General features: G+C 59.2%; 1 protein-coding gene across 5 annotated transcripts; it reads right to left on the minus strand.

Annotated features, from left to right (window-relative positions):
* Positions 1-1,084: 1,084 nt before the first annotated feature.
* HEMK1 (HemK methyltransferase family member 1) lies at positions 1,085-15,396 on the minus strand. Of its 5 annotated transcripts, none has more exons than XM_066350596.1 (12): positions 15,049-15,396; positions 13,676-14,060; positions 13,295-13,386; positions 12,885-12,978; positions 8,298-8,432; positions 7,917-7,981; positions 7,611-7,660; positions 6,877-6,985; positions 5,986-6,081; positions 5,436-5,549; positions 4,815-5,291; positions 1,085-2,147 (listed from the first exon to the last, which is right to left on the minus strand). In XM_066350596.1, the coding sequence occupies exons 2-11, from the start codon at positions 13,883-13,885 to the stop codon at positions 5,198-5,200; spliced, it is 1,059 nt and encodes a 352-aa protein (XP_066206693.1). In that variant the 5' UTR covers positions 13,886-14,060; positions 15,049-15,396; the 3' UTR covers positions 1,085-2,147; positions 4,815-5,197. The 5 variants fall into 5 exon arrangements, with proteins under 5 accessions (XP_066206693.1, XP_066206695.1, XP_066206692.1 ...); XM_066350595.1 differs by having other exon boundaries at positions 2,141-2,208; XM_066350597.1 differs by lacking the exon at positions 1,085-2,147 and adding an exon at positions 4,498-4,627.
* Between the last annotated feature and the right edge of the window lie 1,132 nt (positions 15,397-16,528).

Consider the following 16,528-nt stretch of genomic DNA (forward strand, 5'->3'; position numbering starts at 1 on the left):
GTGACACCTGGCACTAGCTGACACATGAAGGTATCTGGAGACTGTTGTTGACAGCACTCAAGCCTGGGAGGGTGGCCCTCCCAACGCCACCTCCAGGGCTGCCTCTGGGCTGTGTCCCCACATAGTCACATTTGAAGGGAACCCCTGTCCACGGCCCCTAACACTACCTCTAGGATGTCCTGAGCACATCCCACACTCTCAAGCCCCTGAGACCCCCTCACCTGGAGTGGGTGGGGTCCTGGTCCGAGCCTGGATGGGGCAAGGTTCCAGTTGGCCATTTCAGCTATGGGGACCATGAGGCTGAGAACTCTAGGAATGATCCAGTTTCTATCCTAGCCACATGTCCCAGTCCAGGCCTGTAGCAGGGGCTGGGCACTGCCTGGTGGCTAGCAGGACTCGGACCATCCACAGCTCACATGCGGAGGGGCCAGAGACCTCAGCTGAGTCAGGGGCTGCGGTGCTCATTTCACAGACGTGGCACCTGCAACCCAGAGAGTGCTCATCCTCACACACTCACGGGGTGTGGCCCGGCCGTGTGACTCCATGGGGCCAGGACCAGGCTTGGGCCCGATCTCTGAGGTTCTTTGAAGGCCTGGGTGGCCCCCAGACCACTGAAGACGGGCCATGGAGGCCAGTCTCGCTCCCTCTGCCCTGACCCCAGTGCCACTCCCCACCTCCTCCCAGCGCCTGGCCGGCCTCCCTGGGGCCCACCCAGGGCACCCTTCTGGTCATCTTGCTCCAAGAATTGGCCAGTTCTACCACACATCAGACATTTGGGTAGGGGGCCTGGGCAGCTCGGTGTCGAGGTTGCTGAGGGTTCCCCACCCCCAACCCCACCCCCACCCCAGCCACCTTGCCTCTCAGCGCAGAAGTTTTCAGGGCAGTCTATCATATACTGCAAAACTCTTCTCGCCTCTGCCCATTTCCAAATCCCAATTCCAAAGCAACTTCCATGTATCGGTGCCTGCTACAGCAGCACTCCACTTTGGGCACCACAGTAGGTATCAGTTTCTGTGACTGCTGTAACAAATCACCACACAGGTATTCTTTTTTAAAATTTATTTATTGATTTGAGAGAGAGAGAGAGAGAGAGACAGGCAGAAACATCGATCTGTTCCTGCATGTGCCCCAACCGGGGATCAAATCTGTAACCCTGTGCATGGAGACGGTGCTCGAACCAACCGAGCTATCTGGCCAGGGCTCACCACAAATTTAGTGGCTTAAAACAACATACATAGTCTTACATAGAGTTCTAGAGGTCAGAAATCCAAAGTCAGTTTTACTGGGGCTAAAGTCGAGGTGTGAACAGGGCTGAGTTCTTTCTTGAGGCCCCAGGGGAGAATCCGTTTCCTCTCTTTTCCATCATCTGGAGGCCGTCCGGCCGCATTCCTCGGCCATCGGCCCTTTCTCCAGCAGCTGCGGCGCTCTGACCTCTGCTTCCACCACCGCCATCTCTCTCTCACGCTGACACTCCTGCCTGCCTCTCAGAAGGATCCTTGTGCCTATAGCAAGCCCACCTGAGCAGCCCAGGGGGATCATCTCCCCACCCCTTTGCCATGTAGCACATTCACAGGTCTGGGGATTAGAACGTAGGCATCTTTGGGGCCATTATTTATTCTGCCTACAGCAGAAGTGGCAGGGTTGCTTTGCCAGTCCTAAGCCCTGACAAAGGGCTCGTCCAGGACTGAGGGGTCATGAGGGTTGATCAGGCCACTGTTCTGACCGACATGCTAGAGGGTGGCTGGAGCCCAGAGCTCCAGGAAACCTGGCACCTGCCCCTGCTGTCGTCAAGGACAGCCTGTACTTCTGGCGAGGCCGCTGTGCAGAGATCAGGTGCACTTAATCCCTGGAAGTGGTCATGGCTCAATTCGAGCAGCTGCCTGGCTCGGGTGGGAAACCAGGCCCCCATGGCTTTCTCTCCCCGCTGAATGGAATGTGTGAGAGTTGCTGTCAGGTCAGACGTGAGCCACGTGGAAAGTTTCAGCTCCATTCTGGAAAATGTACATACTGCCGGCTTGCTGGTGGACATTCCCTGAGCTTGGGGTCCAGCAGACCCGCATGGGGTCCCAGAGAGATGAAGAGACAGGAAGGTTTTCAAATGCAAGGAGCAGAGTGCCATCAGTGCTGGCCGAAGTTTGAGCTAGGGGCTGGCGGGGAGAACAGAGAGGTCAGGGCAGGTGTCCCAGACGAGGTGGCTCGGGTCGGAGCCTGAAGGAGAGGATGAGTCAGATGGCAGCGGTGGGCATCCTGAAGAATGCCCAGGCTGGGCTAGGGGAGGGAGGCGTGGCTAGGGAATGGAGTTCTGCAGGCAGGCTGGCATCGGGGACAGTGGGGAGGAGAATACAGAGGTGGACAGGAACGGACACGGGCAACGCAGAGGCTGAAGAGCCCTCGGGGCCTGGAAGCAGCAGGACCCTTGGTTCTGCTGGAAGCTTGCTCAGAGCACAGAGAGGCCTTGGGAAGGATCCCCAGGCCTATCCCACAGCCACCCTCCTCTACCTCTTCAGACCTGGGCTCTGCAGGACACCAACGTCATACGCAGTCCTGGGGAGCCAGGCAAGGGTTTAGGGCAGGGATTGGGAAGTTGCTGGCCCAGGGCCCGGTGGGGGTGGGGGAGAGCAGGAAAAGGGGCACAATTCAATAAAACAGCTAGATGCACCCCATGGAGAAACCCCTGTGCAGCTAGGGCAAGCATCCAGCTGTGAGGCGGAGTCCCAGTGTCTGCAGCTGTCAGAAGAGGGGGTGGAAGTCTTCTCCCAGAGAACACCCGCCAGACCCCTACATCCTTTGCCCACGCCCGGGGCTCAGATGACGGCCTTGGGCAGGCAGTAGGCCTGTCAATAAACACCTCAGGGGCCTGGACTCCACCATCAGCCCCATGTCCCCCTGCTGTTCTGCCTCCAGGGCTCAAGAACACATGCTAAAGGCAGCAGCTGGGCTCTGGCTCGGGCCCCAGGGAGGGGGAGGAGATGGGCCTGGCTTTACCGGGCTAGAGCCATGGGCTGCTCTGGCCTGGGCCCTGGGGCACTCAAGCCCCGGTGAGGATGGAGAGAAGGGCCTGAGGGGGGACCTGGGCTGCCAGGCTGCCAGCCTCCTGGTGGCTCCCCCTCCAGAGGCAGAGAGAAGTCAGGGGCCCAAGACTGAAGTCCCTGCCTCCCCGCCCTCCCCGCCTTCTATGTCTCTGCCTGCCTTGCGGGGTGCCCGTCACCAGACAGGTGCCTGAGGGCACAGGACCCTCCCTCTGTCTGCCCTCCATGGAGGACAATGAAAACACAACGCCTCATGCAAGGTGCACCTACAGCCTCCTCACAGCCATCCTATACGATAAGGTGCCTGGTCCCATTTCTCAGGCTTGGAAGCCAAGGCTCAGGGAGGTCAAGGCATCTGCTCAAGCTCACACTGGTGAGGGGCAGATGCCAGGATCTGCAACCAGGCTGGCGTGGCTGCAACAGGGGAGCTCAGCACCCAAGGCCCCAGCCAGTGGCTGTGGGCTTGAGGCCCGGCCCTGCCAGTCCAATAGGCCTGGGCCTCTTCCCCCGGGGAGTCAAACCTTGCGATTTTCTGAGGACATTGTCCCCAAGGGTGGCTCCTGCCTCAGTGACCCCAGCTGCCCCTATCCCGGTCACTGCACCATTATGCTTTCTTGGGTGCCATGCCCACAAGCTTGCCAAGGCCTTCCCTCAGCGATGGGCCCGAGGCCAGGAAGGTAAGAGCACCAGGGAAGGCGGCACTGGCTGAGGTGCAGCCCGGGCCGTGGGACAGAGAGGACACCAGACACCAGGTCGGGGAAGCTGCCCCGAGATGCTGCTGAAGACAGCACAGCCAAGGGCACAGGCAGGAGGAGAAAAGGGCAGAGCTGGCCCTGGAAGGTCAAGGTCGGGCACACAGCGGGCTTGGAGGGCGGGAGCCTCGCTCTGGCTGTGACCCACGCCGCCCTCCACGCTCCTTCCGGAAGAGCCATGAGGTAGAGTCCCTGGTTCCTCCTCCAAGGAAGCCAGGGGGCAACTTGGAGTCCATGAAGCTGAGGCCGGGCAAAGGGCAGGACCCAGGACCCTGGGAGCGGCAGTGTGACCTCTGCTAAGGCGAAAGTGACCCCCAGCCACCACAGGGGAGCCACTCAGGCCAGGTATGACGCCAGCAATACGGACTCCCCAACAGCGGGACCTAACTTCCTGCCTCCACTTGACCACTTCCCACCATGTGACCTCAGGTGGCCACATCTTCTCTTGGGAAGTCAGTGGGCACTCCGATGCCACTGGCAGAGTAAAATGACACTGCCACCTTGTTCTGGCTCCAGAATCAGAAGAACCAGCTTATTGTAGGAAAAGCTGCTGCCCAAGGACTCACTGCAAGACAGAATTCTAGGACCCAGCACCCTGGCTCCAGCCAAGAATGCTGCCCACCCAGCCACACTGCCTCTGGCCACTGCTCCACCAGCTCAGGCCCTGCAGTTGCTGGCAGGAGGAGAAGCCTGGTGGAATGAGCCAGCCTCGTCTGCCGCATCCCTCTGAAGCCACCCAATACAGGCTCACACCCAGCACCGGCCCACCTGGACGCTTCCTGTCACGTGGACAGAAGGGCTGGGCCTCCAGGCCTCCTGGTGGCCGCGAGTCCGCACTGACCAGAGCTAGGGTGGAGGTCACGCGTGGACCCTGCAGGGAAGCATGTGGGAGCACACTCTGGGGTGCAGGACTGCGTCAGTCCTCGGGACGGAACCTCAGCATGAGGCCCTGGCGTCCACGGCCAGGAGCACCGTTGCGCCCCCTCTACACCGCTCTCCCACGCCACACTGCTGGGGCAGAAGAAGCTCTTACCTCCAGCACCGCCTGGGGCGAGGGGCCAGAGGACCCGCAAATCACAGTAACAAAACATCTGGTCATCATTTGTCAGTCTCTTGACACTTTATTGGCCAAATCTCCCAACATCCGCAAAGCTGTTCCACCCACAGTGACACTGCACTGGCCACACTGGCGAGACGGAACCAGACTGGGAGCCTGGGTTGGCTCAGCTCCTGAGCCGGACTATGGATACCCTTGCTCTTTGCTGCCCCAGGAAGAAAACCCCTGCCCTCCTCCTGCCCCAAGTCTCCTAGAAATGGAGAACACGGGGAATCCCAGAGCCATGGGAAAGGCCCCACACGTCCAGGGCTCTGGAAGGCCCATCCACCTCTCTCTAAGGAGCATTCCAGGAAGAAGGGTCATCCGGGCGCTCTGGCAGGCGGGGGTCCTGACAAGGCGTCCACAGGGCAGCCCCCCTGCGACCCAGACCTCCGTATATGCAGGAACCGAGGCCTAAGGAGGCAGGAACGAGGGGCCAGTCACTGCCTGGCGCTGAGGAGGGAGCAGGGGGTGGGGAGGACAGCACGCTGTCCCCACGGCCAAAGCCGTGATGGGTCAGTGAAAGGATCAGTGTGGCTGTCGGGGAGGGCGGCTCACCTCCCACAGAAGTCTCTGCGCGCAGCCACGAGATCGAGGGACAGATCGGGCCGGCTCTGAAGCCAGCTGCCAATGAGCTCTGGGTGCCTTGGGTCCACTTCTAAGAAGATGCTTCTACGTAGGGAAGAAATGGGTCAACTCAACCAGGCAGGGCTGGGGCCTGCAGTGTGGGGCTGCCCAGGCTGGGAGGTGTGGGGACAGAATGGCCGCCAGGGCAGGCCCGGCACACATGGGCGGGGTCAGGCGGCTGGGGACCGACCCGGGGGCCCAGGCTGGGAGGTGTGGGGACAGAATGGCCGCCAGGGCAGGCCCGGCACACATGGGCGGGGACAGGCGGCTGGGGACCGACCCGGGGGCCCAGCCCAAGGTGTGGGGACAGAATGGCCGCCAGGGCAGGCCCGGCACACATGGGCGGGGTCAGGCGGCTGGGGACCGACCCGGGGGCCCAGGCTGGGAGGTGTGGGGACAGAATGGCCGCCAGGGCAGGCCCGGCACACATGGGCGGGGTCAGGCGGCTGGGGACCGACCCGGGGGCCCAGCCCATCCATACCCAGAGTCCTTCAGGAGCCGGGGGGCCAGGGCCAGGACATGCATAATGATGTCCATGCCCTTCTCTCCACCGTCCAGGGCTGCCGGGTCTTCATAGCTGAAGGGGAAGACGTGGGAGGTTGAGAGCCTGGGACAGGGGTGTCTGAAGAGCTGAGCAGAGCCTCCACGGAGACCCTGTGAGCTTCCACTCTGGGCTGAGGGAAAAGTCTGACCCAGAGGCGGGGTCCCCAAGTGACAGCAGCTCCAAGTCCCCTCCGTGTGAAAGGCAGCATGCACCAGGAGGTGCCACCCGTGCTCAGTGGCTCCCACTGACTACCCCCCCGGGGCGTGAGTGTCTGCACACCAGGCGGTTCCTGTTCTTGGTCTGGGGAGGCCTGGAGCTGGCCCTGAACACTCCTGAGAGCCCTGACCCACACTGCCACTGCCTCATCTGGGGGCTCTTGGCCCGCCCCTGGCTCTCAGCCCCTTTGAGAACAGAATAGCTCAATGCAAAGCATGAAGTAGAGTCCTGGTCCCAGATTTCCTGCTAAGCCCCCACGTGGACAAGGCAGCTTCCCTCTCGGGCCTCAGTCTTCTGTAAAATGACGCACCCATCTGAGCACCTTCTACGTACTCTGCACTGTCGTTGCTGCGTCCTCCCATGGCCTGCAAAGCTCAACTGCTTCCTTTTAGAGGCAGGAGACCGAGGCTCAGAGAGGTTCATCCCGTGGCCTTGGGTGGGAAAGCAGAAGCTAAACTCAAGTAGGTGGTGGGCTTTATAGTGAGCTCTCTCCCAACACCAGTATGCTTTCAGCCCCTCCCCCTCCACCCCTCCAGCCGTGTGATCCTCCAGGGCAGACCCATCCTACTGGGCCTTCTCGGGCCTGGCTTCCTGTCCCACCCCACCCTGTACCTGAGGATCTCGGGGGCCAGCTGCTCCATGTCCTGGTGGAAGACGTAGGGCGGGTTGCTGACGACCAGGTCTAGGGGGCCCCAGGGCAGAAGGTGTGCCCAGCTCCCCTCTGTAGTCATGGGGAACACACAGCAGAGAGTGGAAGATAGAGTGGTAGCCCGACCTGTCACCATGTCCCTGTTCCCAAACCACACCGTGGGCCGATCTCTGGACCTGCTACGGCAGGCGTGCAGACCAGCGCCCCGGGTCCCCAGCCGGCAGCCTCGACACTGTAAAGCATGTGCCCAGCCATGCTCTGCTTGCGCCAGGTGGGGTCAGAGGGGTACTCAAGTATTAGGGTCCTAAAGGTTTTCTCTTGAGCTTCTGCTTATCTCGACAACATGCAAGCCCTAGATAACTCACTAGTTATGGGAGATTTCGGAGATAAGAAAAGCCCTGGGCCTGGTCCCTTTGTGAGTCAGCCCAGGGGCAGTAGGGACTTGCCTGTCCTCAGCAGGGACTGGTCTGAAATACCCGTGTGTGTGTGTGTGTGTGTGTGTGTGTGTGTGTGTGTGTGTGTGTGAGAGAGAGAGAGTGCATGTATGTGGGCACACGCACGTGTCGTGTGTGTGTGTACATGTGTATGTAAGGATAAATGTCGGGAAGCCCTCCCTCTGCTCTGCAGGGGCCCCCGTCCACCCAGCAGCACCTGTCCCCAGGATTCCCGCCCCAGGGGAGGCAGATGGGGAAGGTACCTGAGGTCACATCCAGGGGGATGATCCGAATCCTGTCTCGCAACTGAAGCCTGGAGTGTCGGGAAGGCAAGGTGAACACAGGGGGTAGACGCCTACCTTCAGCTGCAGGGACTGGAAGGATGCACCCTTCCTGGAAGGGACCTGGTGCCCACCGTCCATTCATAACCCCGGGGGAGCCAGACGGGCTGCCTCCCGTGCCTCACCCTTCTTGGGAGTGGACATCGGGCGTGTTCCCCGAACAGGGCTAAGGTCAGGCCCGAGTCTGAGTCTCCCTGCCCTGACCCACCGGCCCCCCAGCCTGCCTACCTCTGAGCGTTCTCGTGGGTTAGGCAGATGGCGGCTTCTCCCTTATCCACTGCAATGACTCGGCTCTGCCCCGAGAACAAAGGAAGGAAGGGTACGTTGGAGGTGGATGCCGAGAGGTCAGGCCTGGGGGCCAGAGTCCTCCACCACCCCTGGCCAGAGAGGAGGGAGATACCCACGTCTCTCTCCCCTCTCTGCAGTCAGGGCCAAGCCAGACGGAAAGGGAGGCAAGGTAAAGGCTGTGACCGTGATGGGCTGGGGGCAGCTCTGTCCTCCTATGCCTGGTAGCTTCCCCTCAAGTGCTCTAGCAGAGACCGCTGAGGCAGGGACAGTGAGCACCGTCAGTCTGCCCAGGCTGGGGGGCGGCGTGCAGAGGAAGCTTACCTGCGGCAGCCGGCTCAGCAGGCTGAGGGAGACGGCTCCTGACCCACAGCCCACCTCCAAGATGAGGGGGCCACCGTGGGCTTCCGCCACACAGGGCCTCCGGGCCACCTCCTCCAGCACCCACTCAACCAGCTCCTGCGAAGTAAAGAGGGCTGGATCAAATTAGGTGCCAACATGGCCCCTGGGAGTCTTAGTGCGGAGACCCAAGTATAATTAGCCTCTGAGTGAATACAAAAGGGGGTGTGGCTAAAGCCACACTAAACTTCATGTCTGCTGGGATGCTGGGGCCATAGGCAGGTCACTCTGCCTCCATTTCCCCATCTGTCAATTTGAGCACAATTGAGGACACCCCACCTTGTTGGAGTGTAGTGGGGAATAAACCAAACCACATTCATGAAGCACATGGAACTCTGGCACATGGTTCATGAACATGGTAATGGTAAGTGTTCAATAACCCTCAGCTAAGCCCTTCACAAACATCCCCCTGTTCTGTGCACAAGGCCGTGCTAAGAACCATTGCTGACGGTCCCTGGCTACCCTCTCTGGGCTTGGCCCTGCTTCCAGGGCTTTCCCGGTATCAACCTGCTGGGTCCTCACAACCAGTCCATGTGGAAACACAGGCCCAGGGGTCAAGGTCATGCCTAGAACCTGGCCTGCAGTTCACAGTGGCCAATTATCAAGGCCAGGATGTCCCCAACTTCCTCACAGAGCTGAGCTTAGGAGGCCCACGGGGAGGCCCCTTGGCTGAAGCCACAGGGAATTCCCTCCATGGGGGGAGGGGGGGAGGGGGGCTGAGACCGCAGTTCTGCCTGAGTTTTGAAGGGGGTTATGGCATATGTGGCCATGGCGTAGCGGGACTGCACCATACCCCCTTTGGGAGACCATACCCAGCAGGGAGACACTTTCAGACAATGTCCCTTTGCAAACAAGGTTTCGAGTCTCGCCCACCCTCCCGCGACCTGCAGGGACTGGGCGTGGAAGCCAAGAGAGGGTGGAGGTGCCGCTGGAGGGCTCCTGCTGCCCACTGGCCGAGTGCTTCAGACGAGCGGGAGGAGGAGCCCCAGTCACCAGGCGTGGAGCAGGGAAGAGCAGTGTGGCCCCTTCCCAAAGGCTTCCCTTTGGATGAGGGACTCCTGGGGTCTCAGGCTGTGGTGGCTCAGGGGACTGGGGGGAGGGGTCAGTAAGTGGGTACTTCCTCATCTGAAAAAAGGTTCACCTCCTCAAAGAAGACTTCCTCAACCCCCACCAGGCTCTGTCTAGCATGGCTGTGCCCACTGGAGTCCAAGGCCTGGAATGGCACCTGCCTTTCCCACCAGACTGCAGGCTCCATGACAGCACGACCAGGGATTGAATGCTTCAAGGCGCTGCCCACACCGGCAGCACTGTGTCCACAGAGGGCCTCCTGGCCACTTCCCAAAGGCTGGACCAACTCTCAGTGGCCATGGGAAGCTACCCTCAGAGTCTCAGACCCGTGGTGTCCCCAAACCTCCAATGTCAACAGGCAGGCCCCCAAGGGGCAGAGGGCTCCAGATCACTCAGACCCACTCTCCATATAAGCTCCTCAGTGCCGAGTCCCAGAAAGCATTTCATCCTGCTGGTACCTGCAAAGCTCACCCCGGGGTAGCGAGTCCAAGGCAGGTAGAACTTGGCCAGTAGCCTCAACCTTTCCATCCAACAAGCTACGGCTTCCCTCACTCGCTCCTCCTGGCCCATACCAAGCACTACCAGAGACACGGGGTGCTGGCAGCAAGCTGGGCCCACAGTGCCGGCACTGGGCGAGTAAGCAGTCTAGGACTGTGGCCGAGAACCTGCGGTCTCAGCGGTGAAGCCATGTACCGAGCGGCCGATAGGATGGCAGAGACTTGTCAGGGGTGTGAGCTTCTCTTGGTTTCCTGGCCACAGATAGACCTACTCTGGCTGGAGAATGACCCCTTAGCCAACCACACCGGCAAGCCACCTCACAGACACTCCCGACCTCAGATATACACACCGCTCATGTGAATGGCCACCCCGGGAAGGGTGTGAAGCAGAGAGACCGTGTCCCCACCACCACCAATGCCACCTTGCCTCTCTCTCATACTGCAGACCACAGGAGGATCATGTTGGCTGTGAGACCACTGGAGTGTGGGGGTAGAGACCACCCCTAAGAAGTCCAGAAACTCTCTCCCCTCCCCCAGTGAATAACCTCCCTTCACCAGCATGAAGCTGGTGGCTCCTTGGGGAAGGCTGAAAGCCAAGCTGATCACAGTTCCCAAGTGAACAAGGGAAGACTCCCAGGACAGAGCAGGTTGAGGGCAGAGGGGCACGCAGGAGGGAGACGGAGCAGGCAGCTGTGGGCTCTGCCTGCAGCCACTGCCTCCGCAGAACTCCACACCCTCTCAAGAGGACGGCCCAAGGCCTCAGCAGGACCCAAGTGCTGCGAGCACCCTCTGCTAGATCCGCGTCCCAGATGGGGCATCCCCAGGATGGCGGCACATCCTCCCTCAAGCCAGCCACAGACAGGGCACCAAGCCTCCAACACCCCACAAAGCCTCACCCACCAGTGTGGGCAGGAATGGCTTCCTCTCACAGCCTTGGGTTTCTCACTTGACACACTATAGGCCGGGACTGAGCCACGTTCTCACTCCCAGGGAAAACCCAACTTGTCAGGCCACACACCTACACCTTTAAGTTTCAGACTTCTGCACCCGTTATCAGAAACCACCGTTCGACAGACGAAGAGAACGCAAGCACCGTAATCCCTCCCGTGCACCCATTCTCCCCGCCCCCTGCCACAGGCCACGTCCTCTCAAGTTCTTGGTAAGGCACCCTTCAATGTGGCTTCACATCGGGGTGAACCTGGTAAGTTCTGAGAAACGTCTGTACAGTGAGGCGAGGACTTGGGCTCCCAACCACAGCCTCCCTCCTTCTCCCCGTCCCACCGCAGCCTCCCTCCTTCTCCCCGTCCCACCGCAGAACTACTCTCCCGGCCCAGAGCCAGCCAAGAAAGGGGGGCCCACCTGGGAGCCAGAAGTCTACACTCAAAACCCTGGAATACATGGCTGGTGCCAGGTCAACTCTAAGGGGACTCAGAGGTCATCATGGTAGTAGCTTCCCTCCCACACCCTGACCCTTGGCAGCTTGGGGAATAGTTAGTGACCTCCTGGCCAGAGGTCACAGGCTTTGCAGGTCGAAAGGCTGCAGGTGGCAGGCCACATCGTATGGAGCCCTGACCTGGGAACCGGGGTGTCTGAGTGCTACCCCTGTGCTGCCCCCTGGTTCCCCAGCCCCCTCTCCGCCACCACTCAGCCACCCTGTGAGTCATCTGTCTCTGCCCCGACACTGGGAAGCAAGGCAAGGCTCTGGCCTCCCCACCACATAATGCAAGGGTGACTGGGGCGAGAGGAGAGGCTGGGAAAGTGAGGAGGGGCACTGGGTCCCTGGCTGGGCAGGCAGACAAAGCCTGATCTCTCCCAGGAATGTGTGTGCCTGGGTACCTTTCTACAAACACCCCTTTCTTAGAACCTGGTGCCCTCTGGCTTGCCCACTGGCCCAGCCAGCTCTATCCCCTGTTCTGCTCTGGCTCCCAGCTCTGCCACCTACAAGGTCAGAAGAAAGCTCAAGAAGAGCCACAGAAAGCATCTCTCTCAGGATCGGGGTGCTTTGCCAAGGGACAGCATGCCAGGGCCACACATTCCCTAGTCCTAGTAACTCGAGGGACAGAGGCGAGTACCTCACCAGATAGTAGATCTAAAAGGACCACCAAGTCACAGACTCCCTGGTCCAAAGGCCAACCCTCTTATCATCTGGGCCCAGAGGGGTCAGTAACCTGCTTGAGATCACACTGTTGTACCAGGCCTGCAGATGTTCACCTAGAGCCCTCTCCACTTCGCCTATGCTCCTGAGGAGGAGGACATTTGTTTCCTATGGGTGGGTAGCCTCTGGGCCCAAGGGACAACTCCCAGGGAAATGATAGGTACAGACTAAGCCAGGGGTTGGGAACCTTTTTGGCTGAGAGAGCCATGAACGCCACATATTTTAAAATGTAATTTCGTGAGAGCCATACAACGACCCGTGTACGTTAGGCATTACCCAATAAAAATTTGGTGTTGTCCCGGAGGACAGCTGTGATTGGCTCCAGCCACCGCAACCATGAACATGAGCGGTAGGAAATGAATGGATTGTAATACATGAGAATGTTTTATATTTTAAATGTTATTATTTTTTTATTAAAGATTTGTCTATGAGCCAGATGCAGCCATCAAAAGAGCCACATCTGGCTCGCGAGCCATAGGTTCCCGACCCCTGGGCTAAGCACTTGGTAGACAGCACTAGTTGGGGTACCCTGAGCCACTGCCAGCCCCGGGAGCTGGGATGATTGATGGCTTGGAATTTGAGGACATTCACGGAAGCAAACAGGAGACAAGAGGAGACGTCATCATCTTGGCCCTATCTACCCAGCCAGCCAGGACACACAGGGTTGGCAGGGCACCGCCTCTAAGGATAGCAGCCATGGGGCCCCAGCACCCCCTGGAGGAAGTCTGGGGCAAGACAAGTGTCCTGAATCCCACCCTCGTCCCCATCCTGCTGTCCTGGTGGGACACCTACCTCTGTTTCTGGCCGAGGGATGAACACTGGGGGTGCCATCTTCAGACTGAGCCCCTGGAAGTCCCACTCCCCAAGGATGTACTGCACAGGCATCCTGCAGAGGGGGTGGTGGCTGGGTGATTATCAGTGCCAGAGCCAGGACCAAGAGGACCCTGCCTGGGTTGAGGGATAACACTTGAGGATGAAAGTTTAAGGTAGAGTCATATCTCCTGTGCCCTGGGACTCCTAGCCAAGGCCTTCCCTCCTTCTTTCTATTTATTACTCTGATACTCCCCTCATCACTCCCTCATCCCAACACTGCCTTAGTCCTTGGACACTTTCCTCCTCCCTGATCACGAACTTGGTGGCACCGGGGGAAACTGAACCCCTGCTCCTCACAGAGCCCTCAGGTCTGGCCCATGGGTCCTCACCTTTGCAATCGGAGGCTACAGAGGTCCTGGATGCACTGAAGTTGCCAAGGGGTCAGGGGCTGAGTCCGAAGTACTGGCCTCAGGCTCTGAAACTGTCCCACAGAGAATGTGAGCAGCTGGCCCCCTTGGTCCAGAGGTCCTGACCCAGATTTCTTATGTGGACAATGCCTGTGGGCCCAACACTGGTCACCTTGGTCATCCCTGAACCCCTAGCCTGGTATATGTTGTAATAGTTTGTTGGATGAATGAACAAGAATCTGCCTAAGGCAGCCCTCCAGAAAAACCGCATCTCTCTCAGATCAGCACTGTCAGTGGAGTGGAAAAACCTCTTCCCCCAGGTCCTCTGACCCTCCCCCTCCTCTTGACAACACTGCACTTAACTGTTTTGGCTCCAAGGACATGAGCCACGATGTACTCACTGGATTCACGGGCCTCGGGGATGCCCCTCTCCTCAAAGACCGCTGCCCATCGGCTGACCAGCTCTATGGCACTCAACAACCCAGCCTGTGGCAGATGGGGTCGCCAGGAACTGAAGGCCCAGCCCCTACTGCCTCCCCTCCTCCCCAGACCAGTCAGGAGTGCCCACAGCATTCCACCCCAAAGCTCCAGATCTCAGGGGCAGGCTTCCCTGAGCACTCCCAAGTCCTCAGGTCTTCCTTGTGATGTCAGCTGCTGAGGATGGTCACTGGCCGCGGCTGGGTAGAAATGGGGAGGTCACAGCCTCTGGCTCCTCAAAGTGGCTGTGGTCTTTAGATGTGCTCCCACCCTGGCAGAAGGAAGGAGAACCAGAACAGCAGCTGAGCCCTGCATGATCCAGTCCCCTCTGACCTGCTGCCTTGAGACAGGGCATGCTCTTGCTCTGTCACCTCCTTGACTCCATCGCCCACCTATTTGATACTTCTGGTGTTGGCCAGTCATGTTTCCTTCACATGCTCAGCTGAAGTGGGGTGAACCCATAGCTCAGTCCCTGCTAATAAATGAGTCAGGGCCCAGGCATGGGGGTTGGACAAATCTGCCTGACCCAGAGTGTGTGACATTGGGAAAGTCAGAAGTCTCAGTATGCTAGTCAGTGAATGTCAAGGGTCTGGGAGACAGCTCAACAACAGATCAGAGGGACTCAATGTTATATGCTTTTAACTGATATTACAGAGGGGAGGAGGCTGCCCTTGCTTGGGGATTTTGCTTTTGATGTTTTGCCTGTACTGTCATTGACTTGGATGCTGAAACGCCAACCCCCTCAATTTAACCCATAATCCCAAGTGCCAGCTAAAATGGTGACAGTTTTTGTTAATTTTATATTTAAGTTACCAAAAACAAATTTACTGAAGGTTTTATATCGGTAGTCCCCTTTCCTTTCACACAGACCAAAGCTGAAACAAGCGTTTATTGAGTACCTGCTAGGGGCCACATCTTCAAAGACAAGCAGGGAGGAAAAGGAGGTTCGGAGAGGGGGTGGGACTGGCCCAAACCCAGCTAGGAACGGTCCCAGGCAAGACACAAACCCGGGTCCTCCTGACTCCAGGGGGCTCTCTGTCCGTCTGAGTGCTGCGGAAGCCTGAAGTCAGGGGCGCAGCTTCCCGCTCAGCACAGCACAGCAGTGTTAACGACCCAGGCAACGTCGCCTCTCCCCAAGCCTATGTCTCCATTTGCAAAACAGGGAATCGTGGGGACGCGCGCAGCGGTGGGGAGCGTTTCGAAGATGTTGCGATCTAGGCACCACCCCCCATCCCCACCTTTCGGCCCCTCGTGCATACCTGTCTAAGGGGCTCCCCGACCTGCCCGCCCGCCTGGAAAAAGAGCCTGGGCTCCGCTCCCGAACGCGCGTGGCCCGCGGCGAGCTCCCTGGGACGCCCTGCTTCCGGGTCGGCGCATCTGAGAAAGAGCTCGGGTGGACCGGGTTGCCGAGCTCCAGGGTTCCTAGCGCCACTGAGAAGCACCCGAGAGTCCCCTGCAGGCTGTGGTAGAGGCTGTGAACGCCACTCCCACTACGGCCGCAGGACCACGGGAGCGAAAGAGCGTGGCTGTCTGTGGTGTTGCTCCCTGGGGTCCCCGATCTTCCTGAAGGTCACGGCAGAATCAGCGCTCCAGCCCGCGGTGACTGCTCGGAGCTGGCATTAGAGTTCCTGACCCCGGGCGGTGTGTAGCCAGCCTGAAAGGAGGCGTGTCACCGAGCTGTCCCGGGTTCGAGAATTAGAGCGATGTCCAGGGGCGTGGTCTAGCAGAACCTGTGGGCGGATAGAGCTGCATGTGTGCTGATGCTGATCCAGGGTTGAGGCGGGTTCCAATTCGGAGCGCGGGACCCAGTGTCCAGGACCTGGCCGAAGGAGTACCTAGAGCCGTGCGGGGTCCGGGTGGCGAATGAACCCGGGGCGCTATTGCCCCTCTCGCTCTCGCTTTAGGGTTTAGAGAAGGGAACTACAATAGAAACCGGACGTAGGAGACCAGGATTTGAATCCGGCTCCGTTGCTAACTAGTTGTAAGGATTTGTCCAGGTGCCCGGCCCTCTGTGGCTCCAGTTGCACCTATAAAATTCATGGCATTGTCCCGCAAAGTGTGACCTGCCAACGCCCCCTTCCCCTACCAGAATCTATTGTTAACCAGATCGCTGTTCACCAAACTACTATCTAATATGCAGTTTCCCGGGCTCGGTCCCAGACCCGGGGTATATGTGCGCTTGCCTGGGTGGAATGCCAATAATATCACTCCAAGAATGATACCATCCCTCTACCAACTTCTCTGAAGATACCCCATTTGTACCCGGGGTGGGTGTCGTTTACCAAGGGCCCTCACACCAGGATTCCATTCTGAGCTGGAATCTGAGACCCAGGGAAAAGAAGCATCTTGTTCTAGGTCACAAAGCCAGGACAGGGTCGAACCAGAATTCAATGTAGCCTCAGTAACTCCCAGTCCAAGGCTTTCCCCAAGCCTGCAGCGTCCGCCTGCGTTATGAGAGCGCGAGTCTGTCTTGGCGGAGTTGGAGCCGGGCTAGCCCGGGGCCCGAGTTCTGACCCAGGTAGGCCTGGTCACCCACGATGTCCCAGTGACTCCTGCAGAGGCCACGGAGAGTGAGAGATGATGTCCAAGAACTAGCTCCACGCTCCCGCTGGGGGCGGTGCCAGGTCCGAGCGACAGGCTAGCGGGCCAATGCCGGGTGGGCTTTGGTCCTAACAGCCAATCGGGGCCCAGGGGCGCGGAGCCGACAGGAGGAGAGGCGCTGGAGCGTCACAGACCGGC

The sequence above is a fragment of the Saccopteryx leptura genome, chromosome 10 (genome assembly GCF_036850995.1).
Source record: "Saccopteryx leptura isolate mSacLep1 chromosome 10, mSacLep1_pri_phased_curated, whole genome shotgun sequence".
Classification (NCBI taxonomy): domain Eukaryota; kingdom Metazoa; phylum Chordata; class Mammalia; order Chiroptera; family Emballonuridae; genus Saccopteryx; species Saccopteryx leptura.

What these genes read in the sequence shown, in the direction of transcription:
- HEMK1 (XM_066350596.1), bottom strand. Translation starts at nt 13,885, where the DNA reads ATGCTGTGGGCACTCCTGACTGGTCTGGGGAGGAGGGGAGGCAGTAGG. An exon ending in TGCTGAGCCGGCTGCCGCAG is followed by an intron (nt 7,982 to 8,297) that starts GTAAGCTTCCTC and finishes TTCTCGGGGCAG; the next exon opens with AGCCGAGTCATTGCAGTGGA. An exon ending in CGCAGAGACTTCTGTGGGAG is followed by an intron (nt 5,292 to 5,435) that starts GTGAGCCGCCCT and finishes CTGCCTCCTTAG; the next exon opens with GCCTCGGTTCCTGCATATAC.